General features: G+C 39.7%; 3 protein-coding genes across 3 annotated transcripts; all 3 read right to left on the bottom strand.

Annotated features, from left to right (window-relative positions):
• Window positions 1-993: 993 nt before the first annotated feature.
• Window positions 994-3,831, bottom strand: LOC111234199 (heat shock protein beta-1-like). Its single transcript, XM_022762161.1, has 4 exons — window positions 3,728-3,831; window positions 2,537-3,467; window positions 2,329-2,392; window positions 994-2,006 (listed from the first exon to the last, which is right to left on the bottom strand). The coding sequence occupies exons 2-4, from the start codon at window positions 2,925-2,927 to the stop codon at window positions 1,847-1,849; spliced, it is 615 nt and encodes a 204-aa protein (XP_022617882.1). The 5' UTR covers window positions 2,928-3,467; window positions 3,728-3,831; the 3' UTR covers window positions 994-1,846.
• A 2,122-nt stretch (window positions 3,832-5,953) lies between these two features.
• On the bottom strand, window positions 5,954-16,270 carry LOC111234172 (sushi domain-containing protein 2-like). The gene is made up of 16 exons (XM_022762123.1): window positions 16,195-16,270; window positions 15,569-15,767; window positions 15,128-15,279; window positions 14,857-15,024; window positions 14,587-14,761; window positions 14,166-14,367; window positions 13,019-13,104; window positions 11,737-12,005; window positions 11,513-11,647; window positions 11,223-11,378; window positions 10,030-10,278; window positions 9,199-9,382; window positions 8,438-8,532; window positions 8,156-8,335; window positions 6,586-6,682; window positions 5,954-6,429 (listed from the first exon to the last, which is right to left on the bottom strand). The coding sequence occupies exons 1-16, from the start codon at window positions 16,253-16,255 to the stop codon at window positions 6,396-6,398; spliced, it is 2,442 nt and encodes an 813-aa protein (XP_022617844.1). The 5' UTR covers window positions 16,256-16,270; the 3' UTR covers window positions 5,954-6,395.
• Window positions 16,271-17,025: 755 nt separating this feature from the next.
• Window positions 17,026-26,624, bottom strand: LOC111234171 (unconventional myosin-Ih-like). The gene is made up of 32 exons (XM_022762122.1): window positions 26,600-26,624; window positions 25,567-25,728; window positions 25,052-25,167; window positions 24,184-24,382; window positions 23,993-24,073; window positions 23,678-23,857; window positions 23,483-23,581; window positions 23,250-23,363; window positions 23,084-23,155; window positions 22,873-22,992; window positions 22,624-22,691; window positions 22,429-22,534; window positions 22,231-22,311; window positions 22,049-22,140; window positions 21,828-21,922; window positions 21,474-21,520; window positions 21,105-21,185; window positions 20,900-21,005; window positions 20,628-20,745; window positions 20,341-20,454; window positions 20,160-20,236; window positions 20,001-20,069; window positions 19,799-19,883; window positions 19,512-19,674; window positions 19,282-19,365; window positions 18,875-18,968; window positions 18,407-18,462; window positions 18,195-18,330; window positions 18,007-18,077; window positions 17,831-17,928; window positions 17,625-17,724; window positions 17,026-17,548 (listed from the first exon to the last, which is right to left on the bottom strand). Exons 2-32 carry the CDS (start codon window positions 25,690-25,692, stop codon window positions 17,522-17,524), a joined length of 3,075 nt encoding a protein of 1,024 aa, XP_022617843.1. The 5' UTR covers window positions 25,693-25,728; window positions 26,600-26,624; the 3' UTR covers window positions 17,026-17,521.
• Window positions 26,625-27,192: the final 568 nt, after the last annotated feature.

The raw sequence follows: 27,192 nt of genomic DNA, 5'->3' as shown, positions 1-27,192 counted from the left end.
TAAATCCCAATTTAGCTTAGAGATATTGTCACAGACCAGTGTATAGCCTACCCACTCTAAAATGGACTTTAATACTGTGAATTGTATTTGCAAGAGGTCCACTGTATTATTGTATAGTTGTTGGGGTCTTCTGTTCCTGAGCATGCTTTTTTGGCTTGAGGGCTGACAGGTCCAGTGATGTAATGTTTAGTGTACATGCTTTAATTCTTGCTGGTGACTGTGAGGTTGATGATGGATGGAGGAAGAATAACAGGCTATTTGAAGCATCTGTGGATGAGCATCAGGCTGTGGCAGAGAAAGCCTTGACTCACCAAGTTGCCCAAAGCCACTGTTGAACGTGGAATAAATGCATGTTAATGGTCTTTTGGCCAAAGCTATTGTCCAAGGTGATTGCACAATATTTTAAGCTCTCCTCTATTTAAACTGACAAATTGTTAATTGGGGTGAAGATTCCTCTTTGTTGGTGAGGAAGAACAAATGGAAGAAATGAATGAAAGAATGAAACTTCGGCCACAGATGGTTACATGGTTAGGTTCTCTGCTTTTAGAACAACATCTAACCTCCATCTCCTATTATTTTCCTATTGTAAAAAAATATGAACAAATGAGTGGACTGCCATTCTATAAATTATACTAAAATGAAATCAAATACACTTAGTTATTCAGTTAAATCACTCATCAAACTGCCCATTTCACTTCATGACAACTTGTTAGATAATCAACAAACAAAGCCAAGAAAGCAATTGAATAATCAGAATCTGTTATGTTTGTGAGTGTAATTCAGACAAACTCCTCCGTGTTTTTATTGTACCTTCTGTATTTTTTTTTTTTACAATTTTTTCCATTATAGCATTCATCCATGTGATGGCATACAGGACACCATGCAATACTCTATACAAACACTAGATGTCACTGCTTACTTTTGAATGATTCAGCCTTCATCAGCCGAGCATGGCACCTGCATTTTACGTTTGCGTACATGACAGTGTAACTTCGCACTTGCCAAATAACTTTATTTCATTCATCTTTAGGCTTCATTTGCTTAGACATTTGGCATCACATGTCTCATATTTAGGAACTTTACCATTTAATTTAAAACATGAACCCAAAAATTATCTTTCAAGAACCTCTTACAGCTGATTGGTTAAAATCTATTGTGGCTGATTATATTGACATTGAGATAAACTATTGATGACAGGCTACATGAGTAAATAAACTTGGACATAAATACTATAGAATAAACCATCTCATGAACAGGAAATACAAGTATGTTTGACAAATATTTTGGGCATGATTTCAGGTATAGATGAGCAATGGATGAACAAATAACCTAATAATAATTTAACTGGTTCCTACTAATCTTATAATCTGCTAATAAATAAAGAAAATTACAATCTTTTTTATTTATATGGCAGGAGTTGTTTAATACATTTGTTCAAGATCATATGACATCTTCACTGTCGCTATACTGTCCTGTTATACAGAAGACATGATGACATTAGAAATGCATGAAAAACTACTACCCATATTCTATTTGAAATGCCTCGCCATGCAAAAATGATTCCTTCCTTATTCCTCATTTTCAAAGTCAGTTCTGTTTTTACTTTGATGAGTTTGCATTTAATTTTAAAACCAAAAGGAACTATGACAAGGCACTGCAGCGGTGATCATGCATTAACCGTGGCAGACAGTATCTCTGGAAAATAAGCCTGTTGTTACATACATACATCACATTTAGTAAGCTGTAACAAACTGGTTTTTCTTTTTTTTAATGTCGGTGCTACTAAGGTCGCGACACACAACTTGGGCTACATCTGAGTCTGGTTTCAAGTTCTGCTCAGCTGGTCTCACTTTTCACCGTCCTGCCTCTGTCTGGTCTGAACGGGTATGACGAGCTCGTTGGCCGGGCCGCTGATGGATGTCCCAGGAACAGGAGCCTCTACTGACAGGACTCCATCACCAGACAATGATGAACTGATGTGCTGCAAGTCCACCCCCTGCGGCAACCTTGAACACATGAAGACAATATTTATCAGCACTGAACACATCAACTCAAGTAAAGTGCAGTCATTGCATGTAGCTGAGAAAAACGTTCTGTGTGTATATTTTTCCGTTGACAGACCAAGTGATAATACGTGGCACACTGTTGCTCCAGGATACTTTATCATCATGCGTCTTTATTGACCTCTTACCTCATGAGATGTTCAGTGTTTGTTTGCTTTAGTAGGGTTGCTTATACAGTAGCTACACTGAAATCAAAATCACCCAGAGATGTGATATTATATAGATTTATTTCTCGAAATTCTTCATATTCTCAGAGGCAACCTACTTATATTTCCGAGTGAAGCATCTTGAAACTAATCCATGCTCATCTTGCCTCTCTTCATGATTTCCTAGAAATGAAAAGCAGAAATAGTAAGAAAAACACATTGTAGAAATAGTAGTCCATCCATAGCAGTCCATTTACTACTTGCTATTACTTAGTTTTCATGACATGATTCATCTCAAATGGTTTATCAAAGAAGCTTGTGCAGTACCTGATATTTGCAGGTAGCCCTCCTTGGTTGTGATTGTAATCTCCTCAGGCGAGAAGTGATTGACATCCAGGTTGATCTTCCAGCTGTGCTGCCCTGTCCGGATCTCTGACACTCCGCTTGTGAGTTTTTTCAGGTCCTTTTCGTTCATCGCCGCAGGGTGCTGACCTCTGAGTGGAGGCAGAAGGGGGGTTTGTGCATACCCTGGCCAGGAGAAAGATGCCAGTCTCTTCTTCGCCCAGTCTATCCAGTCCAGATCACTAGGCTCCAGGAAAGGAGGCAGGCCAAAATCCTGCGCAAAGATACGGCTCGGCTGTGTCCAGTTTGGGAAAGGATCCCAGCTGACATCTCGGCGGAAAATGGGACGAGATAGTATTTTATTTTGTTCACCCATATCCTAGAAAGTAAGCTCAGAATGAAGGAAAGGGATGTTGAGACTGCAAAGCCTGTAGCTCCACCCTGACAAACAAGTCTAGATTGATGACCGGGACATTAAAGAATAGGGCAGCTGTATTTTTAATCTCAAACACTAACAGAAAGTGAGCACAAGGTTTGAGGAAAAGGCTGATTTGGCATCGGTAATCCTCCACTCACACACTTTATATACCCAGCTGATTCAACACTTGTCCAGCAGTAAGTGTGATCTGAGGGATGAGAGTGTCTTGGTATGTCCTGAGCTGGGATGTTACTCCTCCGTTGCCCTGGAGAGGATAATGCCAATTATTTGTATTTATATCTCTGGAGTGTCTGTGGCAAGTTGTTGGTGAATGACTCTGGAAGCAGCAAGCGGACAGCTTATTCAGCAGTGGCCTTTGCAGTCTTGTCACATACTGGTGCTCTTTGTCCATAGAAATCACAGCCTGGTGTTATGTGAAGGAACAGCACGTACATTCAGAGTCACACAGTAAACAACTCTGGGAGTTACTGCCGGTGTCTAAACCCAAGAAGGAAGGAAAAAAAAAAAAAAAAAACTCAAGACCAAACAAACATTATCATGTGATGAGCATGTGGGACAAATAATTCTATATTATAAGGATAATGAGAAGTTTACATCCAGGACAAAGTGATGGACTGAAAGACTGACGCAGTGGAGGGGTGGTGAGGAATTTTACATGTAGCGCTACATCCTCATGGGTGTTATGTTGTACAAATAATGAAACGAGCTGTAGAGGAATAAATCAATGAGCTATTTACCATCGGAGAGGAGTGATATTTATTAATGAGGCAATATCTGTAGCCTTTCCATCAGCGTTCATCCAAAGCATCAGTCAAAGGTCTTAACCAGGGCAGTACACGGTAGACATACAACGTCAACACGCAGCTAGTTGGAATAAGTAACTACACGTCACGGGGATGCCTTTAGGTGCACTGGGGAAGATTATTTAGGGGACAACGGAAGCTACCGCTCTCTTTTTCTCTCTCCTACGTGTCCGTGGCCGGCGGAGTGCGGCGTGGTGCAGACAACAGCACGAGGGACGCCAAACTTTTTTGGTTTTGCGGTAGGCAAATATTATTGTGATATCATACGCCACCAATCACCTCAGTTGGCCAATAAATGAAAAAAAAAAACACTCAAATAATCAATGTGGTTTTTATTTCTATCATAGTTCCCAGTCATCTGATCAATCTGCCTGTTAGAGATAGGATGCGCACCTGAAGTGGAGGATATGATTGTCAGTCACTGTCACACAGTTGGATAAATATCAGAGTATTTGTTTGTCAAACAAGGTGCTCCTTGTATTTTCCTTTTTTCCTTTAATGAAATCCATAATGAAAATGTTGTTGCTAAAATGTGTCTGTTCACAGCTTAATATTATATGTATTTTTAATAGGACTGCCAGTGACTGTCACTGTTTTTTCCCATGTGAAGGTTTGGTTTTAGGCCTATGGGCCTTTTGCTGTAATATAATTATCTTTTTTGTTGTTTTCTCTGTTTTCTTCTCTTTAATTTCTATTTAAACTGGACATTGTGTGGTATTTTAATGATAGGCACTGTGCAATCCCTGAGCAGTAGCTTAATTAACTGTGATTGATTGAGGCTTCATATAAATTCAGAGACCCCCTATTTGTTTTTTGTTGTCGTTTTTTTGCTCTCTTCTCTAAAGTTTCTATTTATGTTTGAAGTTCCTGCCTCCCGTCCTGTTTACTCTGGACGCTTACCTGTCTGCGTGGTGTCCCAGGCTGAAGAAATAAGAATATCAGTCTGAGTTACAATTTAAATCACTACATGTGTAATGCTTAGAGTGATTAGGAAAAGTATTAGAAAACAAAAGCTGTCAACAGGCTGTATCAGCCAAAGTGACAACTGTGCAATCAGCTGGCACACTTGGTTTTTATTAGCTGTTGTGTCCTGACAACATTTCTGTTCTTATACAATGCCTTGATATCTGATAAACAGCTCATTAGAGAGGCCATAAATCCCATCATTAGAGTGCCGGGCGCAGAGTAAATATGACAGACCTTTATGTTTTTAAATTGAGGTTTTAAAAAGAAGCTATCATTTGCATAAATTTGAGGAGAGTGAGGTCATTATTGCATGGAAATGTTGAAAAAGGAAATATTCATAACAATGTGCTGCTGTGTCTTTTGTATTTTGCAGGTAAACAAGCAGAAATGATGTAAACGCAGAGGGTCATGGTTGGAGTGGGAGAGACGGCTGTTAATGAACTCTGCTTTGGGGTAAGTTGTGATGTTGTTGTTGTTGTTGTTAGCCATGTCAGTGCAGCAGCTAAGCAAATTTTTTCTTTGTGTGTTGGGACCCTGTGGTGGTAGACTCAGCGTTATTTTCATTGTTACAGTGAATTGATACATATTGTATAATAGTTGGAAGAAGTAATGAAGTAATTCAAAATTGAACCAGCAGTTCATTCTTTTTCTTGCATTTCATATGTCTGTGAGAAGTTGTCGGTTCCACTAAAGAGACATTTCCTCTCCAAATGCTGGTTTCATGTAAATAATTCTTCAGACTTGGAGAAAAGTCTGAAATAATAATTGACATTAATGTATCAAAACTTCCTGTCTCATTAATCATCTCATGACCCCTCAGATTTATCCTGTGATGCTTTGGAAGGGCCCCGCCCCTAGCTTTGCCATGTGATTTGTAATACTATATGCACAGTATAAGAAAAAAAAATCATACAGTCTTAATATGCTCCATAAACTGCAGTAATCTGCTTTCAGGTCAATAGGAAGAGAGTCACAAAATTGACCCTGATATGAAGCTACAGAATGTTATTGTATTAGAATAACTTTATTTTCCAACAAATTTAAAAATAAACAGTTTAATACACAAACAGTACATACAAAGCAGTGTTCAATTAATTTGACAGTCACCTGCACATACACAGGTGATCTGAAGACCGAAGACTTTGTTTTTCTTCAGTGGCTCAAACACTTAAAACTCTATGGATATTTTCAGTCTATGACTTTAATGATAATGGAGTGTTTAAATAGCTGCAGGTAGGACTCCGCTCCATGTATCACAGGGTTGTTATCAGTTATTGGTAGCTTATTGAACAGACCAGTTGTTATACAGATGAATAAGGCCTACTGTGACTTGCTGTGAAAATGAACCCAACAAACCTTCATCAACAATGTGTTTTCACTTTACAATACAAACTAATCTGCCATTTTAAGCCCAGAATGCCGTGCAGTGATTGTGGCTGTGATCAGAAGTTTTTTTTCTGCCTTGGAAGACGTAGCATGTAGTTACTCTCTAACTGTGCAGGGACCTTTTGTCAACCTTATGATCTAGTATCTATTATCTCTTATGTAAGTGTTAGTTATGTATGTTTTCATTTTAAAGTTTTTCATTTTTCAATAGGTGAAGATATGAGCATGCACAGTGAAGCAAAAATAGTGGTTAGAAGGTATTAATCATCTCCCTTGAAGCTTTTCTGAAATAAAAAAAAAATAAGAACAGGAAAGAGAGAAAAATTACTTTCACTTCATAGCGGGAAACTAAAATACACAGTCATCTGTCAAACTTTTTTCATTTCAAGTAAATGAGTGAATTCATTTTAGGAATGTAGATTTTAGAAACTGTACTGCACCTTTTCTGTTTTCTGGAGTGGAGTACGATTGTTGTTATAATAACAATAAGTGCGACACCTCCAAGGACTGACCCGACCACAATTCCTGTGATATTACCTGAAAAAAACAAAGATGTATTGAAACCAGAAGCTTTCAACAGAATCAAAACCATTTATTAATTGATTGAATTTATTCATTTTGCCTCAACCAGATAGTGGACTTAGACAGGAAGAGAGAGGACATGCAACAAAGGTGCCCAACCAGAATCAAACTGGTGGCATCGAGGCCTCCAGGACCCCTCAAACGTTTGATCCAATTTCGCAACACATCCAGCATGTTCTCACATTAAAATTGTTCTCACATGTTCTTCCTGAAGGTGTTCATATTTGTATTTTAGTTGTTTGATCGTTTTCCAGTTAGTGGCACATATTGGATAAATGTTGCACCAGTATTTCCTATGGAAAGTATGTATGCAGCTGTTCCAGTGGAGAGGAACAAGGCAGAAGAGAGAACGTCCTTATGCTACAAGGTCCTGGGGACCTCATTTTAAATACTTCACAGTAATGCGGCAAGCTTAAATTTGGCCATGCTAGCAGCATGCCACTGTGGATGGTAATGCAGTTCTATCTGATCAGTCTGTGTGCTGGTTGTCAACCACTTGGGTCCAGATTGAAAGCAAATGAAGCAATTGTATAGATTATTAAATTTGGTACATTTATCCATGTTGCCCAGTTTGGTTCCTTTAGCGCCACCATGAGGTTGGCATTTGTGATTTTGAGTGAAATATCTCAACAACTACAGACATTCATTGCCCCTAATGGATGATCCTTTAACTTCTCATTTAGCGCCATTAAAGGTTGAGCTAAGATTTGGAAAAAGAGCGCCACCCCCTCGGGCTGATGGCTTGTACAATCGGTCACTTAAGAGCTGAAGGGGTTTGTTTCCAGGAATCTAAACCGTTGAGAAAAGCTTTCCAAACAGGCCTGATGTGAAGGGATCTGTTTATCATAGGAGTGGGATAAACTACAACAAAACTGATTGTGTTAAGGTCTTATTAATGTGAAAAATGGCTGCTTTAACAAGAGATTTGCGTGTGTGATAGAAAGCAGCTCTTTTTTAGTTTCAACAAATATGTCATTGCAGTAATGCAGAGAGCAAAAAGCATTAGCATGGTGGGAATGTGTCTGCTTATTTGTTTCACCCTATTCATTCACCTTATTATTTTCTGATTCTAAGAAACCTAGAAAGGAAACTGAATTATCGGTTGAAGATAGGCCTATTTTGTGGTTTATGAAAGTGTCCCTCCTCATATGTTGACCCATGGAGATCTTGCATTGTTAAATTCTTTTCATTTCCAATTTGTTGTGTTTATTCCTCTTAGAATCAATAGTCTCATCAGTGAATCTGAGTGGCAACATCAAAGGTAAAGAGGCGATGAAAGTGATTTAATTTTCTGTGCATATCACACTTCAGAGCTGATTGGATGGATCAGATCACGCCCGCAAAGAGACTCACACTCACACACACTTGCACATGATTTGTGAAGATAAAAATCATTTGGACGGGATTGATTTTATCATTTATTCGTACTGGGAACCACGCAGCTCGTCTCCTCTCCAGACCACTGGCCGTTCTCCTGGCACACACGCTCTGCTGATCCCTTCAGAGTGTAGCCATCATCACAGGAAAGCCGAACCTTAGCTCCTTGTAAATATGTGGTCCCCTCTTTCTTCCCATTACTTGGCGGTGAAAGCCAGCCGCAGGATACCACTGCATAGTATGACAATAACCAACACTGTGAAACCAAATACCAAATCTCGTACATAAAAAACACCAGACATTTTCATAGACTTTTTCCTCATGTACACTGACCTGACTTTAGATCATCCACAAGAGAAATGTGACTCTGGAAAGACAACCTGGTAGCATTTCCCATCCTTGGACTACGACCTACCAGGATATCATACCTACAGTACAGAGGAAATGATCAGGAAATCAGCTGCTGTAGTCAACACAATTATTTCACTGATAACAGAAATGATGATAATTTCCATGAGGTTGAAAATGAAATCATTAGAAACCAAGTTATCATGACTTTTATTTCCTGTGTAGGTCAAGTTCTATAAACCATATCCTGCATTTCCTCTTCTTTTTTTAGGGACTCTTTACCTGGTAAGGTTATAAATTTGTAGTCTTATTCAAGATAACCCTGATGACATCACTGTGGCATCATCAAGCTTATTCTGTCTGAATTCAACTAATGACTAGGCTACTTTTATTACTGATTAATCTGCTGGTAATTTGTTTGAGTAATTGTTTAGTCTATGACATGCCAAAAAAAGTGGGGAAAAAAATGCTCATCGCAATTTCCCAGAGTTGAGGTGATGTCTACAGATGAATTGTTGTGTTCAACGAACAATTCAAAAACTTCAAATATTTGATTTGAAATAATGTATGGCAAAGAAAAACAGCAAGGAGAGCTGCACCCAGAGAGCGATTGGCATCTTTTCACAATTTCTTCTTGTAAAATGATTGAAACAGTTAATAAAAAAATAGTTTCCAATTATTTTCCTGTTAGTTGACCGGTCATTTCATCTGTACTTCCTAAGTAGATGAAAGTTTTCCTCACATACCTACAGAACTCGGATCCCTCTCCAGAGCATATCTCAGATGCCTGATTGTCCAATGGATCATCTGGAGTCTCAGGGACAAAGAACACTGGAATAAAAGTGTGGTCATGTCTGGGAGCATCATAATATGTGTCCAGCAGATATTTTGAATCATATGTGAACAAGGCAGATTTGTTGTATACCGCCCCTGTAAGACAAAAAGAAAGACATCCAGTTACTACATGCCATTAAAAGTGCCTCAATTAAAGTAAAAAATGTAGCAACATCATCTGCTAACTTTTTCCTGAAAATGAGCCTGATTTTCTATTATTATACTGTATAATAAGCACCTGTTCTGTGCATGAAAAGACAGTAAAGAGAAATGTGTTTTCCCACTGTGGAAGGCTAACATGAAGGGGGCATGACCCTAACAGGAAGCAGTATGACAAAGAAATGGGCGAAAGGTCCTTCAACTTTTGCGACCTGCATTTAAAGCTTCCTGACTCACAGTCAGTCAAGATAATTTCTACTGTGAGTACAGAATAACTGAAGTCAATCACTGTACCATGGCCAAAGTCTTTACTCTTGTTCAGTAGCTACTAAAGCTGTTTCATTGTAGCTAGTCTCCCATTTCACACAATAAAATGGTGACCATGTTGTTCCTCATTATGTAGGTGATTTATCAAGTTTCCATCACATAATCCAAGTCTCGGTGAGAGAACATAATCTTCTGTAGTCTATGTCCCAAACTTGTGAGTGTAACATGTACAGCATATATAAATACGTAGGTTCACAACAGATGAAAACGTCACGTGAATTCTGAGCCAATAATCTGAGGTCTTATTGATTTCTTACAGCTTGCCCCAAAGTTGAACAATTCCTCTGGGTTGCTGAGGTTCTGCACAAGTTGACCGTTGCTGAGGACGAGGTCGTCACTGGCATCACCATTCATCTTTCCCAACAATCCCAGAGTAGAGCCACTGAACACTTCTGGCAAGAGCACAGTGGTTGTCATGGTTCCCTCTCTCAGTCGCACTTCCACCCCAGCTCCAGTGGGGAACATCACGGTCACATTTGCCGAGGTAGGAGAAAACACAAACACACCTACAGGAGGGATTTGATCAAAGTAAAGTCATAACAAGATTATATCAAGAACTTTTTCTGGAGGCCCAGAAAACATATGATGATAATAATGCTGGCGAGGGGATAATATAGTGCTGAGGAGTTTTCTATGAAATCAAATACATAATAATTTTAATACAGTTCTTTAATGTTATCAAGAAATACTTAAGATTTCAATCCATGTTTCTTGGGCTTAACGATGACAAGAGTGCCTTATAGCAATACTGCCAATATAAATCAATACTCCAGGGCCCACTGGTGGGCCACAAAGGTATTGCAAGTGAGCCATTAAAACATTACAAATGTTTAAAAACGCCTTTCATTGTTTTTTTTTTTTTGTTTTGTTTTTTGTTTTTTTTTATGAAGACCTTTCACTGTGATAATTTAATGATAGGAATTTTTATGTTGTTGCCACATCGTTTTCTTGTTTGCTATCTCAGCCTGATTGTGCAATCCATTGCAAAAACTGGAGTATGAAAATGAATGGCTGGTTAGCAACAGGAAGGGAAGGAAAGAGAGACAGATGATGAATTGACAAGTGACCCCCTCTCAAACATAAAAGAAAAATTGAGCTTCCTACATGTTTACCCTGCTTTCAGTTCAGTCCTGAATGTTTGATCATTATCATTAAAGTAAAAAGTGCTCTGAGGAGGAATTATTTGGCCTCCGTATTGTCATAGGGTTGGATGGGCCGTTTTTGAGGTTTTCAAGTGGGCCAGGAGTTGGGAAAGGTTGAGAGCCACTGCTGTGACTGTTCTTGTTGTTCTGTTTGCACTATCTTCACACCCAGTTATGAGTCACCAAATTCAAAGGTTGACCACAAAGAGAAATCACAATGTCACAAATGTATTTTTGCAAAATTTCAGCGGGAGTGGTAAAATCAAATCAGTCATCGTAAGCAGCAGTTAGGTGAGTCAGGGTCTCACCATGCAGGTCCATCCAGCTCTGCTCAGCAAAGGACAGGGTTTTTTGATTCTGCAGCACCTGAAGGCCGCTGTGGCCGCTGTCGAGCCGCACCTCAATAACATCAGAGGATGCTTCCTTCATGGCCACGGCTGTTAACATCGTTGCTTTTATTGTTGCTGATGGTGAGAGAAGCCGATCAATGATGGAGGGAAAAGGAATTGTTGTTAACAGTTCACTAGCAGTGTGTTTTGCATATATAGACATCTACGTTATCATTCTTTACTGGCAGCATTTCGTGATCACTGCTCACCATTCACAGGTTCTGTTCTGCCTTGGATGGTCAACCCTCTCTTCGCTGAGGTCACCAAAGTGTATTCTCCTTTGCCGTTGAAGGAGTAGCTGACACCATCAAATGTTATGAAGTGTGGATCTCCAAACACCACAGCTGGCATTGCATGCAAAACATTATGACATGACAGTAAACGATAATCTTAAAAAGCACATCAAGTCCTCTGTGGTTAATGGTTCACTCACCTGAGCTGGGGGACTGGTAACGCCTGCAGTCACTTGAGGGCCTGTGTTTGAAGTAGTACTTGCAGTTGTCCGACCACAGGCAGCAGTAGTAGAAGCTGAGGACGTCATAGACCCAGTGGGACTGTCCAGGAATTCGAGGAGGTTTCCTGTAGGGAGGTGAGCCCCAGTCGTGTGCTCGGTCTGGAGTACTACCCCCGATGGAGTCTCCTGTCAGGACCTGAGCACCGGTGCTGTCATAACAACACTGTTGTCCTGCTGCATACACAGGACTGTCGAGAGATTTCCAGAAACATTGTCAGTCAGTGTCACAATGACAATGTTAATATGCTAAAAATAAAAAATAAAAAAAAAGACAAAGTTCAGGAATGGGATTGGTTTTGCAGGTAGTTAGTAATAAACCAAAGAATTAGATAAAATGACATTTTAACATACATTAATACTTTAATATTCATGCTTGGGGAAATTAAATGGTTGCTAAGATATCTCAGTCTGGAATAAAGAGAGCACATTTATTATTAAGTTATGGTTAAGTTTAAAAAGTCACTTATTAAATTTTTTTTTTTTTTTTTTTTTTACATTAAATCCACTGTATACTAAATAGTTACATTAGAGTTTTAATTAACTCATATCAATACCAAGCAATGAATCGCAATCATTTTTCCTCTTACTTACAGGATGTTTTGATATTTTTTGGTATTCATATACAGTAATGATCAAGCGCTCTTTGTCTCAGCAGTTCCTCATGGTATCTTTTTACTGTTGCAGGTGACATAAATCAATTTGAGAATTTTTTTAGACAGTATTTTATGTACAGTTATGCAAGTGAGTACACAGAGGACAAGTAGGGTATTTACTGCCAATTCTATCAGGGTGAGGTAGTTATGGCCAGTGTGGGCTTGTCATTGAAGTTATAGGTACAGATAAAATAAAAGGCGGCTAAAGGCTACAAAGTGCAGCAAAAACAAAAAGAACAAAAAGAGGCTGTTTGCTTTTCCTGTCCTCTAAATCTAATTTTAAGCAATAAATAACCAATAACTTCAGAACCTGAAAAGATCTTAGTTTTTGTTTTGCTCACTGTGAATTTACACATCTCTCCATTTGAATCTAAGTTAACTACTGTAAGTGTTAGAGGCCACTGGAGGTTGTACCCTCTTTGCAGATTCAGATATACTGATAACAATCAGCCGCAAATGTTGACTCCAATACTATCAAGTATATCAACATATGATGTTGTAACCCAATCATGACAACAAGTTCATAACGGTGTCAGTCAAGGACTCACCTGGCTTGTATAGCCCTCACACAGTGAACACTCCCAGGGTGGTAAGTGCACACACTCCCTTTCTCTATGTCACAGCCGTAATCAGTCTGAGGAAAGAGATACAGCTTCTGTGAACAGGCGGCCAGATGTTCAGCTCAGTAATTGCCTGCACCAGCTCTTAAAACTTATGGAGAAGAATATTTTGCATGACACAAACTAGTTTTTACCTTTACTAAATATCTACACACAAACTGTCGCACAGCTGACTCAGACTTCTGACAGAACTAATGCTGGTGTGAGTTTAGATTAAAGAGACTTGACTTAGTTAAGTTTAATGGTATAAACTGAATTTCTGTTTAGAAACTGGTTACTACTTAAAATTTAAACTTTACACACAAACTTAGTGATGAGTTTCCAAATAGCTGGTGCAAGCCAGTCCAGATGCATAGGCAAAGGCAACCAACTGGTTAATCAGTTAGTTTTCTTGTCCACAGTTTGACAGCAGTTGATAAACAAATGCTTCACTCTCAATCCTCACCAAGTCATTTGTAAGATAAAAGGCAATAAGATCTATACGAGAGAGAGAACTCCTTGGCTTTGAACTGATAATCTGTGACCATTAGCAACAGGCAAGGGCCACTGACTTATCATAAAGACATAAAGTAATGACATGGTCATTACAGTTTTATCTTATACTGTGGCATAATAATACAAAGTATGTGTAGTATTGATCCATGTGTGCCTCTCGGCCCACGCACAAGATATAAGTCTTTTTTTTTTTTGAGAAGTTGATTAGGTAACCTAAGTCATTTGTGCAATGACTCTTTTCTCTAATCCACTGAACTGCTGCTGCACAAGTCTGTGTCTGATACTTGGTTTGTTATGACCATATCTTTATCATTTTTTGATTGTATGTATTTTTGTCTTATCGTTTCAGCTTTGATTTGTTAGAATTATACAGTTCCATCATGTTTATCTAACACAGCTTCTGTTTGTCTTTGACTGCTAGCTAGACTGTCATTTGTGCTTTCTTATTGCCTTTATGTGTATAACGCAATCTGGAGCACCTCACAAATATTTTGCGCCAGTTTTTAATCATTACATCTTTATTTAAAGGCAGTTTCGAGTGATTGAAGGCAAACCTGAACTTGCTACTCTTCACACTTACATGAAACCTCCCGGTGTCTGCTCTCGCTTGAGCCAGGGTGCAGGGGCAGTCTATGATCTCACTGAGGAAGTTGGGCAGCTGATTTTCCAGCTGGTCCCATGCTAAACATTTCTCCTGGGCCCAAACTGTTGAGTCCTGCCTGAACCTCTCCTCCAGATGCCAAGCTAAAGCGTGATCCTCAGTCCATGCAGCTTGGACATTCCTACATGAAACAAGTACAGCTGTTAACCACTTTTTATATTTGTGATTTCTTTGTATTTACATGAGCATTTTTGGTGAAATATCAGACGTAAATTATCAGTTTTTTACAACTACATAATGAACTTTGGAGGATTTACATCTTGTGAAACCATAATTCAATTGCAAGAAAAATAATGTTGGTCACACTCATTTATAATATATAGAAAGTGCTTGTACATACCACATGCCATCAGGGTAAGTACTGGGGCTGACGCGCAGAGCGCCGAGCTCCCAGCTTGAAAAGCCGTTTTCTGCTGGTTTGGGCAAAAAGCTAAAGGAACCATTGTTGGTCTGATCCTTTGTGAGTGAGTACAGATACTCCCACTGACCGTGCCAGGAGACTGAATAGGGCTCTCCTACAGAGAAGCATTTTGCAAATATTCAGTGTTTTCACCAACTAAATCATGATCATTTAACCACTGAAGTGTATATATGTTGCGGTTGTACTCACCTGTCTCCCTGTATCCCCAGAGCTCTATATTGACCCTCTCAGCTCTGACCAGAGAGGTGTTCCAAGTCATCTCAAGAGTGCCTCCAACATTAGGTGTGCCATAGTACTGCCATTTTGTTGAGTTGACCAGAATCGCCTTGAACTTGGAATCTAACTTGCCAGTATGTACTGTGGCAACACATTTGAATCAAATAAAAAAAAAACACGTTGGTAAATTCTGAGAAAGTGTTTTAAAGTAATCCTCATTAGAATATGCAGGAAGTTATAGTACCTGAAAGCCAGGCTCCAACTCTATTGAATGTAGTGCCATTATCTGAGGAGATGTGCAAAGGGATCCATCCTGTTTCATAGAGCAGTGGGGAAATGCAATGGCCTCTACTGCTCTCATCCACATACCCCACAGTATTGGTCTCATTGTTGAACCTGCCATTATAAAGGATTGATCAGCAAGTTTTTATACTGTACTTCAACTGTATGATTTTACTCTAATACAAGTAGTATATTTGAGAATGAAAGTTCATTTTTGACATTGGAAACAGTAGTGCTTGTGCTCCTCCTGCAAGCTCCTCTTTTAAGCTTTTTTCTTCTTTTTTTGTGCAGTGTTATTAATGTCTAACAAGTTATTGTACATATTTCACTTAATCAGTCATTTAAAGGTGTATATATAAGAAAATGTTATATAGGCGAGGTAAGGTATAAAAGAAAGACTTACCTGCAGACTATGTTGGAACTCTTATTGAAGGTTGCATCAAGGACAATAAAATCTGTCCCACCAAAAGAGCTCCCAGAATATGGAGAGGTTGCCACGCAGTACTCTCTATAGTCTGTGCAGCAGTTCTTCAGAGACTTGCACGTTGGTTGACATGAACAGAGGTCTAGTGTTTTCCCACAGTTTCTTTCACATGTCTGTCCTGTGCAAAAGAAAGAGGTCTTAATCGTGGAGTCTGCAGTGTGCCACCAGTTTTTTTTTGCCATTCTTACATTAAAATGCCATTTATCTGTCAATGAAATTAAATTTGTATTAAATGATACATAATTTTTTTAACCTATACTTTAACTCTCTGAATGATAAATTGAGATCTAAATAGTTTTATGTTCTACTTTTTTATTATTCAACTTACCCATATATAATTAAAAATGTTCCACTTAATAATTCAGGTATCTCCTGCTTTAATGTTTAACAAATTTTTTTACATTTCTTTTGTGATTGCTTTAATTTAAAGGAACGCTCTCACTGTGCTGGTTAAACTAAAGACAGCAGTAAGGGTAATTCAAATGTCAGAGATTGAATACGATGTATGTAAAGTTTGAACAATTTTAAAGTTTGTGGGAACTTACCTAATGTCCTGCAGATACATGAAACCAGAAGGACAAATATTACAGCAGTAAATCTTTCCATCTTGGCAAAGTGAAATTGTCAAGCCACGGTCTCTGTCACACACTCCCTGCTGCTTCTTTATATACTCAGCATTTTTCCAAACCCTAACCCTTGACCCTTTTATCACAGTCAGTTACAAACATCTGTGTAATCATCAGCCAGCACACATTATGATCACATTTTCAACTGTATCTGACCTCACATGACTACCTACGTGGCCTTGTCATGCTCATCTTGGCCTATTACATTCAGATATCATATTTAGACAAAGATACAACTTATCAAGATATGGAGAAACTACATAAAATAAAAGAAACCTTCATGTCTTGATGAGTAATAAACAATGATGATATACCATATACCATACTGTGTATTTAGCCTTTTGCCACAGTAACAAGCTAACAAGTATGTTAAAGTGCTAAGTTTGAGCATGTTGAACTCTTGAACTGAAGGTTGACAATAGAGGAGGGAGGACAATATTTGCGCTGTAACACTGTTTCATAGGATAGCCCGCCCTCACCCAATGTCAGCTGGGATTGGCTCCAGCCCCCCCACCCCACCCCACCCCGTGACCCTATAAGGATAAATGATATGGATAATGAATGAATGATTCATGGGACTAATAATAAAAAAAAAAAGGCCAGTAGGGGGAGCTGCTGCCATCACAGTGTCATATCAGTGACTTATTTGTCAAGAACCCATTTAAAATCATTCAGTTTTTTTTTTTGTTCAGCACTGGACTAAAAGAAATACAGAGGCTTAACATATCCAGAGTCCGTTGTGGTGTAACATGTTTTAATGTAAAGGTACAGCATGTGTGAGGTATAAACATAATTATGTCCATGGCTGCACTCATATGTAATGTTTTTCTTTACTGCTATAATCTGGACAATATTTCAGATACAATTAATACAAAAAAAAACAATTATAAGTGCTTCCCTTCATAATAAGGATGGTTAATGTCCATGAATCTGAGCTGGAATCAGTTTTTTCACACGGAGATGATTTAAAATCCGAATATTAGGAACAAGCAGAGCCTCTGATACTGTGGCTAGGCTCTGATATCAGCATGTACGGGGCTCTCTACTACTAAGGTATTGGCAGTAATTGTGAAATAATAGCATCTACTTATCTACTTCATTGTATTGAGTAAAAATTCAGCTGACATAAAACACAAGCTATTGGCAACAGCCATGGAGCAGGATTATAGAACGAGCATGGCTGTTGATTCAACATTTGCAACTCTGAGACTTCGAGGAGCAGCATTATCCCACATTACTGGCTTCATCATCTTGACTTGGTTCTCGTCGATTCCTAAAAAAGATAAAGAGCTTGGTCAGTTGTTGGTCGCGTTAATAATAATTTAATATTGTCTGAGCTCTTCACCCACCACCGTCAAATGGCCATTCTTGGCCCTGTAGACCATGGACTCCTGACCGCTCTTGAAGTCCACAAACCCCTCTCTGCCGGGCTGGATGTCAAATCGCACACTACAAGTGACAATAACAATTTCACATTAAGACTCACCCATCGTTCTTACCACTTAGATGTCTATCTTTGAAATTAATCTTACTATATAAATTCCAGATCCTGTACCTGCCCATGACCACTTTGATGCAGTTCTGCTTGTCGGTAACAACACACAGCTTGGTCAGGGCCTCAAACAGGTAGTCACACTGCAGAACCAGATCCCCCTGAGAGAAACATTCAGATTTTGTTATCTTGATGTCATCGTCCACTGTAGACACCAGTCTCATAGGTGTACTGTATACCTTCTGCTTGATGTCATCACATGTAACGTGAAGGATCAGGAAGTTGTCGCTCAGGTTGCTCACAGACACGCCTATAAGAAGAAGTGTAACCTTTTAAAGCTTGAATCAAGCATGTATTTAATAGCAAGTGTGTATAGCTCTCCCTCCAGGTTATAGTGCTCATTTTGTCTAATTGTCTCACTCGCCACCTTTCAGAGAGCTGTAGTCTATCCGCTGCTTGATCTTGGCCTCTTCCACAAGGTAGGCGGCTTCTTGTGTGAAGATGAGCTGCCGGAGACGAGGTCTGAACCCGTTCCTGTCATACTTCACCACTGGCACGCTGTACTGTGGGCAGAAGAAACACATGCTCAGAGTGGATAAAAAGGATATTAATGCAAAGTAAATTACAATGTAAGCTTACCTTGATGTGCTCATGCCGTATCATCTGAAGCACTTTGATGCTTATGTCTTCTGCACCTTAATAAAATAACAAACTACTGAGAATCCATGACAGAGGATTTCACAAACTGAATACTATAACGTGATGTCTCAGCAATTCCCTTATAACTTGCTAATCAATGTGCAAAGTAGTCCATTAACAGCCTCACAAAGTTTCTCAACATGCATGATCAGACTTTATTCTTTAATTTTTTTAATGAAAATGTGCAGTTTATAATCAATTTTTAACAATATCTAAAAACTCTTCATCTACTGTAATGTACAGTACTGCTGCCATCTGCAGCCTTAACAGGCTACAGTAACTATTGTGTTTTATCATGTTGTAAGTATACAGCACAGTACTTGTGCATACAAAATCACAGAAGTAAAACAGTTAAATACAATATTCCTGATAACACACTCTGACAAGAAAACACTTCTGCAGTCTTACCGATCCTGGTGTCCAGGAATGGCCTGCACACACTGAAGGGGTAGTTTTCTTTCTTTCCTTTGAACATGGAGCTCGTCTGGACTTTCAACAGAAGCTGGAAACATGGACACAATGTTAAAATGGAAAGTATGACAATACCTGTAGTAATATATATAAATATATATGTGTCAAGTGTCATCAATAAAATGCTTCAAGAAATAAAGCACAAAATACCCCAAAAATCTTAGCAACTGTATGTAAAGTGTATGTGTAAATGTAGGAGGCACTGTTTCAACTCTAACTGTGGAATTAGGTTGACAGGGGACGGTTAGGTTATTTTAAACATAGACTGGATATCCTTCCTACGTATATCACAGTTTCTACACTTATGTATAGAAGCACTGTGCGTGACAGATTGTGGATCGTACCTGTGCTTTCCTCTGTGGAGCAATTCCTCGAACATACTTCCGTACCATGTGGCGAATGTAGAGCTTCTTCAAGATCTGGGACACCTACAAAAAAAAAACAACACAAAAAACAGTTTTACATGATTTGACACCACTACAGTGTACAGCCATCAGCCAAAACCACCTGCCTGTGTGCAGCCTTTTGGAACTAGAGGCAGTTTGTGGAAATAAATAAATAGATGAAAAATTACCTCATGCATTATAGGCGGCGGGGTGAGCCAGGAGTCTTTCTCCAGGACGGTTTTGGGAAGGTTTTCCCTCAGCCGTGTGAGGTAGTTCTGTCTCACATACGCCAGGTACTCACTGTTGTCAATGCAGGCTGGCTGATTTCTGGTCATGAACCCTTTAATGAACCTACAACAAGTCAACACACAGGTGACCCCACAGCATGGACTCTATCAGGCTGTTCGGTCAAGACCTTACTGCCGTAACTCTCATGTCATTAAACCTCAGAATGGATTTCATTGTGGTGACTTACTTCTTGATGACCTTGACAGCCCACGCTCTCTTTTCTCGCTCCTTCCTGGCCATCAGACCTCTCCAGCAGTTCTCAATCTTCGTGGCTGTTTAGATACGACAAGGTGACTAAAAGTTTGTCAAACAGACATGTCTACATTTAATCAAGGAAAGGACGTTTTAGTTTGTGCCTATAACCACGTGTTGCCATAATCACAACTCACCAGCTTCTCTCTGTTTCATGTAGTCTCCTTTCACCCTGTAGCCTTTGTACTTGGCCTGAATCCTTGTTGCTGCAACAGTAACAGTGGACGGTTTCACCCTCAATACGTTTTTAATGCTCACTGTAGTGTTACAAATTGATTTACAGAACAATATCTCACCTAGCTTATGTTTGCAGACCTGAAAGGCGTCTTCTGTTGCAAACAGAGTTCTAGGGTGGCGGATGAAAATTTTTGTCCTTGAGGGAAAGACAGAGAGACAATCAATCCTCTATTTCTTTCCTTGATGAACCAGCACCCGTCATTGACAGTCAGTGACACCCATCCATTAATATCTGCTTACCTGCCCATCTTATACTCATCAGATTTGTAGCCCAGGTGTTTGACGAGGCGCCGCACACCCTCTGCCGCCGTACCTCTCCAGTTGGGCCAGGTGTCTGGACACAGAGGCTTATACCTGAGCACAGAAGAATACCGCACACTCACGCACAGCTGTGTGTTTGATACCAGTAGCAGCAGCAGCCATGACAAAAAATGAGAACACGCTTAATGTCATCTGCAAGAAAAAGAGTAACTTCCTCCAAATTTGAACTGAAAACAAGCGGAGAAATAGTTTGTGTGCTTAGATACCTCTGGAGGAAGATCTCATATTTACGGCGGTAAGCGAATCCAGCGCGCCTGACCCTCAGGTGCTCCATCAGCCCCAGGTACTTCACCTGATGTCTCACCAACACGTCATCAAAGCGTCCTGCAGGAGACACCACGATACACATGGGTCAAAAGTGTCTGGTCTATGTGCCGGCTGCTAGGAAGCTGAACATACAGTGTAAGTATTAGCTTGGCTAAAGTTCTAGGCTCTTTGCAGCGGCATGGGGTTTTTTTTATTGGACACAATGCCTCACCTGGCTGCTTGGCTTCATTGGGTTTAATGCAGCGGACGTACCAGGGCTCTTTGGACATTAGGATGTCTGTCAAACCCACCAGGCTGCTCTTAAACTGAGTTACCACCTGAGGAGTTACAGGAATGAGAACTAATAGTTTCTTTATGGTAGTTTTGTAAATGATGAAACTAGTGGCTCATTGAACATCATCTGAATCATTTCTTACAGTTTCAGGTCTCTTCTTGCTGTCGGGTTCAGTGGAAGGAAAACAGTGCTTGATGATGGCATTTTTGGACTGTCGCATGACCTTAAGAAGAAAAGGAAACCTCTGTCATTACCCGACATGTCAAACACACGTCCTTAAATAATAATGTAACGTTAGAGATATACTCCATTAGTCTTAAATATACATTCAGTTCTATGTTGCTTTTTTTGCAGCAGCAGTGGAGGACATGAGACGTCATACAGTATATTGAGAACACAGTGCACTTGTATAATGCCATGAATTAAATACATTTGCGTTCATATTCAAGGACTCACCAACCAAGATAATATGGGTGTCACTTTTTAGACGATAGAAATGAAGTGAAATTACCTCTTTCCCATTTCGATACAAGAGATCATTGTTTTTGTCCAAGAATCCTGAAAGTTTAAAGAACAAAGCGAAGTTTTGAAATTTCAAGATTATGTTTTTTTTTTTTTTTTTGGCAACAACACATTCTTCCTCTTACAAATGAAAAATTTAATTCATAAGCAATAATCAGGAAAAAAGCAGCTGCAGCCTTATTTGGTTTGATGTAACTAGTAGCATATGGTAGCTAATGCGTAACTGACGTCACAGTTTTCTGATTTGTACTTCTGCCACTGTTACACTACATTTTATAATTTGGCCACTGTCACATTGGAAAGACGTGTACAGAAATATGTCAGGAAGTATTTCATCTCTCACCAACAACACAATAGGTAACTTCCCCAGCGTAGTGCAAAAGGCGGAAGTCTCCTCTTTCCAGTGTTTTCCTCGTCTTCTGGTCTGCAAGTTTATGTCTGCAGGAAAAGGGATAGTTAGTGTGGCTTTTTAGGATGTTTATGGTTATGGGATGTGCTGGGTCATGTTCCTCAACTATGTGAATTCAATGTGCATTTCCTGTAAAGCTAAAGTGTTGAACTCACGTGACAAAATGAGGGTGTCCACCAATCTTATACTCCATCTTCTCCAGAAAGGTGAGATCTGTGGCTTCGCCAGGGCGTAAACATTCCTCGTCCTACGTGAGAGGATGAGCATCAGGAATTCAGCCATGTTTCACTTTTGTGGCACAGTATTATAAATCTTTTTGACTCAGTCACGTCTTTACCAGCAGTGAGATGATTCCTCTGTACTTCTCCTCCACAAGGTCACAAATGATCTTGTTGTTGAAATATGGCACTGGTTCCCACTATGTATATAAAAAGGATAGTTTTTTCATCGTATTGAAGTTTATTTTTGAAGTTTTCATTTGTAGCAGTGTGAGCCACTAATGTCGTGAAAATACAAAGAAGGATAGTGTTTTTACTTCAATCCCCTCCATCTCGTACTCGTCCTGCTCTGATTTGAGGGTCAGTTGGATGAAAAGCTGCTGCAGCTTCTCATTGCAATAGTTGATGCAAAACTGCTCGAAGCTGAAATAAAACATAAGCACTGTCCGTATCTGACCCTTCATTTCACACTTTTAGTGTTGAAGAATAATCTGATTTGTCGTTGGTCTCACCTGTTCACGTTGAAAACCTCAAACCCGTAGATGTCCAGCAGACCAATCACCATCTTTCTGGAGGAATCCTGGATTTCATTTACACAGAATCATGCTTTCTGGTTTTGTATATGTCGGTGTTACTTTAAACCAATAAAATTACAATGTAGAAAGAAAATAAGCCTAAAGAAAAGTCTTGTTACACCAGTTTTCTCTCCATTTGGGTGAGATTAATGAGACAGGTCTGGCTGGGCAAGATGAGAAACTCACCTGGTTTGCCAAAGATTCATTGATCTTGTTGACCAGCCAGTTGAAAGTGCGGCCATAGATGGCTTTGGCAAGGGCATCCCTGGCGTATACTGCATGTTCCACAGAGAATGGACTCAATACCTTGAACATCAGAATGAGGGGGATACTGCAATTAAACATGAACAAGTTAAACATATTTTATACTTTAAATGACTTTAAAGTATAAAGTCACCTCTTCTGTTCTGGCTTCAATCTTCTTGTGGGTTAAGCCCTGTTGTAGCACCTGAGCAGGAATCCCCAGCAACTGCACAGCAAACGCAAAGCAAAACACCTGACATGCAACACCAGATTCCCTCCATAGTATCTATCATAAAACTGCTGTTCATTTGGGGTCTCACCTTTGACACCCAGTGCATCTCCTGGTTGTGGCTGAGAGTGGCATATCCTCGAGTATCTGCTTCAAACTTGATGTTTCCCAGGTGGAGCACACTAGCAATAATTCCAAACAGGTGCTGCGTTACAACCAGAGAGAAAACTAGTTTATGAATTTCTAGCAAAAGTTATCAAGCGTAGTTTTATATGAAGTTTTGTCCAGTTTGAGTGTTTAAAGCACTTTACTTTTCTACCTCACCTCAATGTCACTCTCGCTGAACTCTATGACAGAGAGCGCTTTTCTCACTGTCCTCCAGTCACTTTTATCATTGATAGAACTAACTTTGGCACAATCGCCCTGAAGAAGACAAACAATAAAAGGTGTGAGTCAAGAGGTTTTTTGTCAGACCAGATAAATTTAAGTATTGTCTGTTTTGGTTTTTTTTACACTGACCTGCACCAGATAACTGTAGTGCTGGCAGTTTCTCTCCAGGCCGAGCCAGCGGAGCAGTTCTTCCTCGCCTCCCTCCACCAGCTGGTAGAAGATATGGAAGTTTCTCTCTCCGTGGTTCTGGTGGACCACACGGGACTTCTCCAACAGGTAACTGAGGATATGGCCACCGACTGCACCACCCTGAGGGAGAAAGGTAATCTTTAACCTCAAGTCTGAGCTCAGTGGGAACCGTAAAGGTCTTGCTGTGCTGTGGTATATCATCTTTAGTTTGTGATTTGCACTTTAATGCAACACAAAGAAGATATTTCAGTCCACCTGGTGGTCGAACTGGATGTCCATGTATTTCCCAAAGCGGCTTGAGTTGTCATTCTTAAGGGTTTTGGCATTTCCGAATGCCTGGAAGATATAAAACAAAAAAGGTGATAAAAACTGGATTTTGAAATCATGTTTTTCTCTAAAAAAAATGGTCTCAGAAGGTTTGGCACTTATATCATCATGTCACTGACTTCAAGCACTGGGTTGGAGAGGAGCAGTCTGTCTCGAACATTGTTCAGGAGTCTGGTACTTGGACAGCTGACAGCGTAGAACTGAAGGATTTTCTTGGAGGCCTCGGTCTTGCCGGCCCCGCTCTCCCCTGAGATCAGGATGAAGTGGTTGTTGAACTCGGACAGCATCGTGCGGAAGACGTTGTCTGCCAGCGCATAACTGAAAGTACAGTGACGGTTCAAATTCAGCCACATTTTAACATTCAGACTTTGACTTTTGCCATCTTACAACTTGCGTCTACATGTTTGTCCTGAACAATTTAAACACTCCTGTATAAAATATGTTTCTCCTTCTTATTCAGAACTTTGTTACTTGTCATAGCTAACAGCTTTATCCTAAACACTGCTCAATGAGGGAGACAGAGAGATGGGAAATGGCCCTCGCTGGATGTAAACCAGGGACGTTGCGGTTTATGGCACCCAACATACATACATTTTAAAATCACATACTGTCTTTTCTTCTCCTAATGTTTCAGTCAATTAAAAGCTGAATATACCTATAAGAAGACTAAGAAGCTATAGCCATGCTAACAACTCTGTAAGGCTGTATTGGGTACAATGGTGCTTTGATAATAAATGTTGACATCATCATGCTAAGATGCTCACAATGAAAATGCTAACATGCTGAACTGTACCATGTATGATGTTTATTATTTTTGCTACAATATATGCTATCATTTGCTAGCAATAATAAAAATAAATTGAATAATATATAAATAAATAATAAAGTTTTATTTTATGTTAGAACTGATTTATCTAGGATAGAGAAGACCCATCCATAGTACAAACTGTATGACAATGTACAGTTCACAGTAAAAGGAAATCTCACATATGAGGTGGCAGCTCAAAGAAGTTAACTCCCATGTAGGTATCCATTTGCTTCTTGCTGTAGATGTCTAACTCTTTATATGGGTTGACCGACACAAGAAGAGTCCCAATGTAGGTCTGCAGAGAAAGACAAGGAAAGGAAGTCATGGCCTGCAGCTCTTGCACATTTGATAATAGTTTTTCTTAAAGATGACATGACATTAAAAAGGCCTCCAGCAGTCCAGTGTGAATGCATCATTCTACTGATAAGTAATTTTGTTCCTCTTATCAAAAGCAATAAGTTTGGTTAATCAGTTGTCATGACCTTACAGACAGCGGTGACCTTTAGAGTGCTCACTCTGCAAATGAAAAGAACAGGAGCTGCTGTTTCAGCAACACAAGGTGCCAGATTCAGCAGAAACAACGCAGCATTAAGGCCTTGTCGGGTTGAGGGTCGAGGGCATGAAGTTTAATTAGAGTATAAGAGAAAGACTGCAGCGTGGTTATCCAGAATTAAACCACACAGGAAAGACTCACGTAGATGAGATTCTCGTGGAAGCGCTTCCTTAGGTTGTCCAGGAAAGCACTCTCACTTGTGTAGGCGTCCAGGAGAACAAAATCCTGGATGCCCACGCGATCCCGGGCTGTCAGGGAGGCCTCCATGTTCCTCAGGATCCGGTTACACCGCACCTCCAGGCTCTGCGCAGTAACACATCAGTGACATAAGGAAACAGGGTATCACAAGAAAACCAAGTAGCATGACAAAGCCGTATTATATATTCTACAGATAATATTATATTGTTATTGACCCGGCCTATGTGTCCCGTCCTTTTCCTGTGTGTCCTGTTTTCCTCAAAAGTTATCTGCTTTTGTTGAAGTTGTCACTCAAGACCACATACACACACACAAGCACAGAATTATGTATAACCTAGGATATATATTTCCCAGAGTGTGACTAATTTCCTGCCTGTCTGTCCCTATATCTGTGACTTCCAGTCAGAGCTGTTAGTGGCCTTGGCTGCATCCTTTATGCTCAGGACAAACCTAAATTCAGCCACCACTATCTAATCTGTTTCTGTGCTCTCCAAAGAGCCATCAGTCATGTTCATGGCAAGGACAGAGCGAACACCAAATACCCACCTACTCTAGAAACTCCAATAACCTCCTCTTTTTAACATGTACGACAATTCAATACGGGCTTCAACAATAACTGACACAAATATAAACTTAATTAAGTGTAATCCAGAAGTAATTACTTTCATTATACAATGCAGGATTTGCTCTGCTACTTAATACACGACTGAAGAAGTGCCAGGTAAAATAATCAGCAAACGCAATGCACTTTAATTACGATGCTGTGAGAGAGGCACCCGGTATGATGCTTCAGTAGCTTGGCTCTCATCACTGCCAAGTTGACCTGACACCAAGTTGGAGTACATGACAATCATTCTCCAGAATGAAGCTGTTGCTCTACAGACCCACGAATTCACAGCAAAACGTCACAATAAATCATGAAAACTGCATGTGATCATTCAAATGTTCAACAAGGAAAAAAAGTGTAAAAAGTTACCTGCCCTAAAGGTCCTCGCTGTGTGTGTGTGTGTGCCTCAGTGCATTTTCTGAGCTGAACATCTGGTTTTATTGAGGGGAGAGGACGGTAGTATGACAGGAAACACTGATAGATCACAGTTTCTACTTCCTTCAATAGGAAACCATCAATAATGTAGTGCATGTGTAAGAAAGGAAGCAAACCTCATTCTAAATATGTATGTGTGTGTGTGTGTGTGTGTGTGTGTGTGTGTGTAGAGAAAGATGAATCAGATGTTTCCTGAACACACACAATATGCTTGTGTGGTGGTCTCCATTTACTGAATGACATTTCTGCTTCTTCAAAATTATTTCAAACTTTGCATTCGGCTTGTGGAGGACAGGGAAAGACTGCAACATATTAGGTTATTCATCACCCTGCTAATAAAAAAAAACTGAGAGCAAAACTCAAACAATGTCCATGATCACATTCTTTTTAACAGAATATTAAAAATTTGCCCTGCCAGTGTTGCAACTCTGTACAATGAATAACCTTTGAATATTAACTTTTTTTTTTTTTTATAGCACTTATGTTTTTATACACAGTCTCCCCTCAGTTGCCCAAACACAATACAG

The sequence above is a fragment of the Seriola dumerili genome, unplaced genomic scaffold (genome assembly GCF_002260705.1).
Source record: "Seriola dumerili isolate Sdu_G_001 unplaced genomic scaffold, Sdu_1.0 BDQW01000442.1, whole genome shotgun sequence".
Lineage (NCBI taxonomy): Eukaryota > Metazoa > Chordata > Actinopteri > Carangiformes > Carangidae > Seriola > Seriola dumerili.
The sequence above is the reverse complement of the archived record's forward strand: the minus strand, read 5'-3'. Positions and strand labels throughout refer to the sequence as shown.

Coding starts and splice junctions, on each gene's coding strand:
- LOC111234171 (XM_022762122.1), bottom strand. CDS start 25,692: ATGGAGGCCTCCCTGACAGCCCGGGATCGCGTGGGCATCCAGGATTTT. Junction 21,006..21,104: donor GCAAGAAGAGACCTGAAACT/GTAAGAAATGAT, acceptor GTAACTCCTCAG/GTGGTAACTCAGTTTAAGAG. Junction 18,331..18,406: donor TACGGCATGAGCACATCAAG/GTAAGCTTACAT, acceptor TTCTGCCCACAG/TACAGCGTGCCAGTGGTGAA.
- LOC111234199 (XM_022762161.1), bottom strand. CDS start 2,927: ATGGGTGAACAAAATAAAATACTATCTCGTCCCATTTTCCGCCGAGAT. Junction 2,393..2,536: donor GGGCTACCTGCAAATATCAG/GTACTGCACAAG, acceptor TTTCATTTCTAG/GAAATCATGAAGAGAGGCAA. Junction 2,007..2,328: donor TGCTTCACTCGGAAATATAA/GTAGGTTGCCTC, acceptor CATGTGTTCAAG/GTTGCCGCAGGGGGTGGACT.
- LOC111234172 (XM_022762123.1), bottom strand. CDS start 16,255: ATGGAAAGATTTACTGCTGTAATATTTGTCCTTCTGGTTTCATGTATC. Junction 14,762..14,856: donor CTGGGGATACAGGGAGACAG/GTGAGTACAACC, acceptor GCTTCTCTGTAG/GAGAGCCCTATTCAGTCTCC. Junction 10,279..11,222: donor GAGCTGGATGGACCTGCATG/GTGAGACCCTGA, acceptor TCCCTCCTGTAG/GTGTGTTTGTGTTTTCTCCT.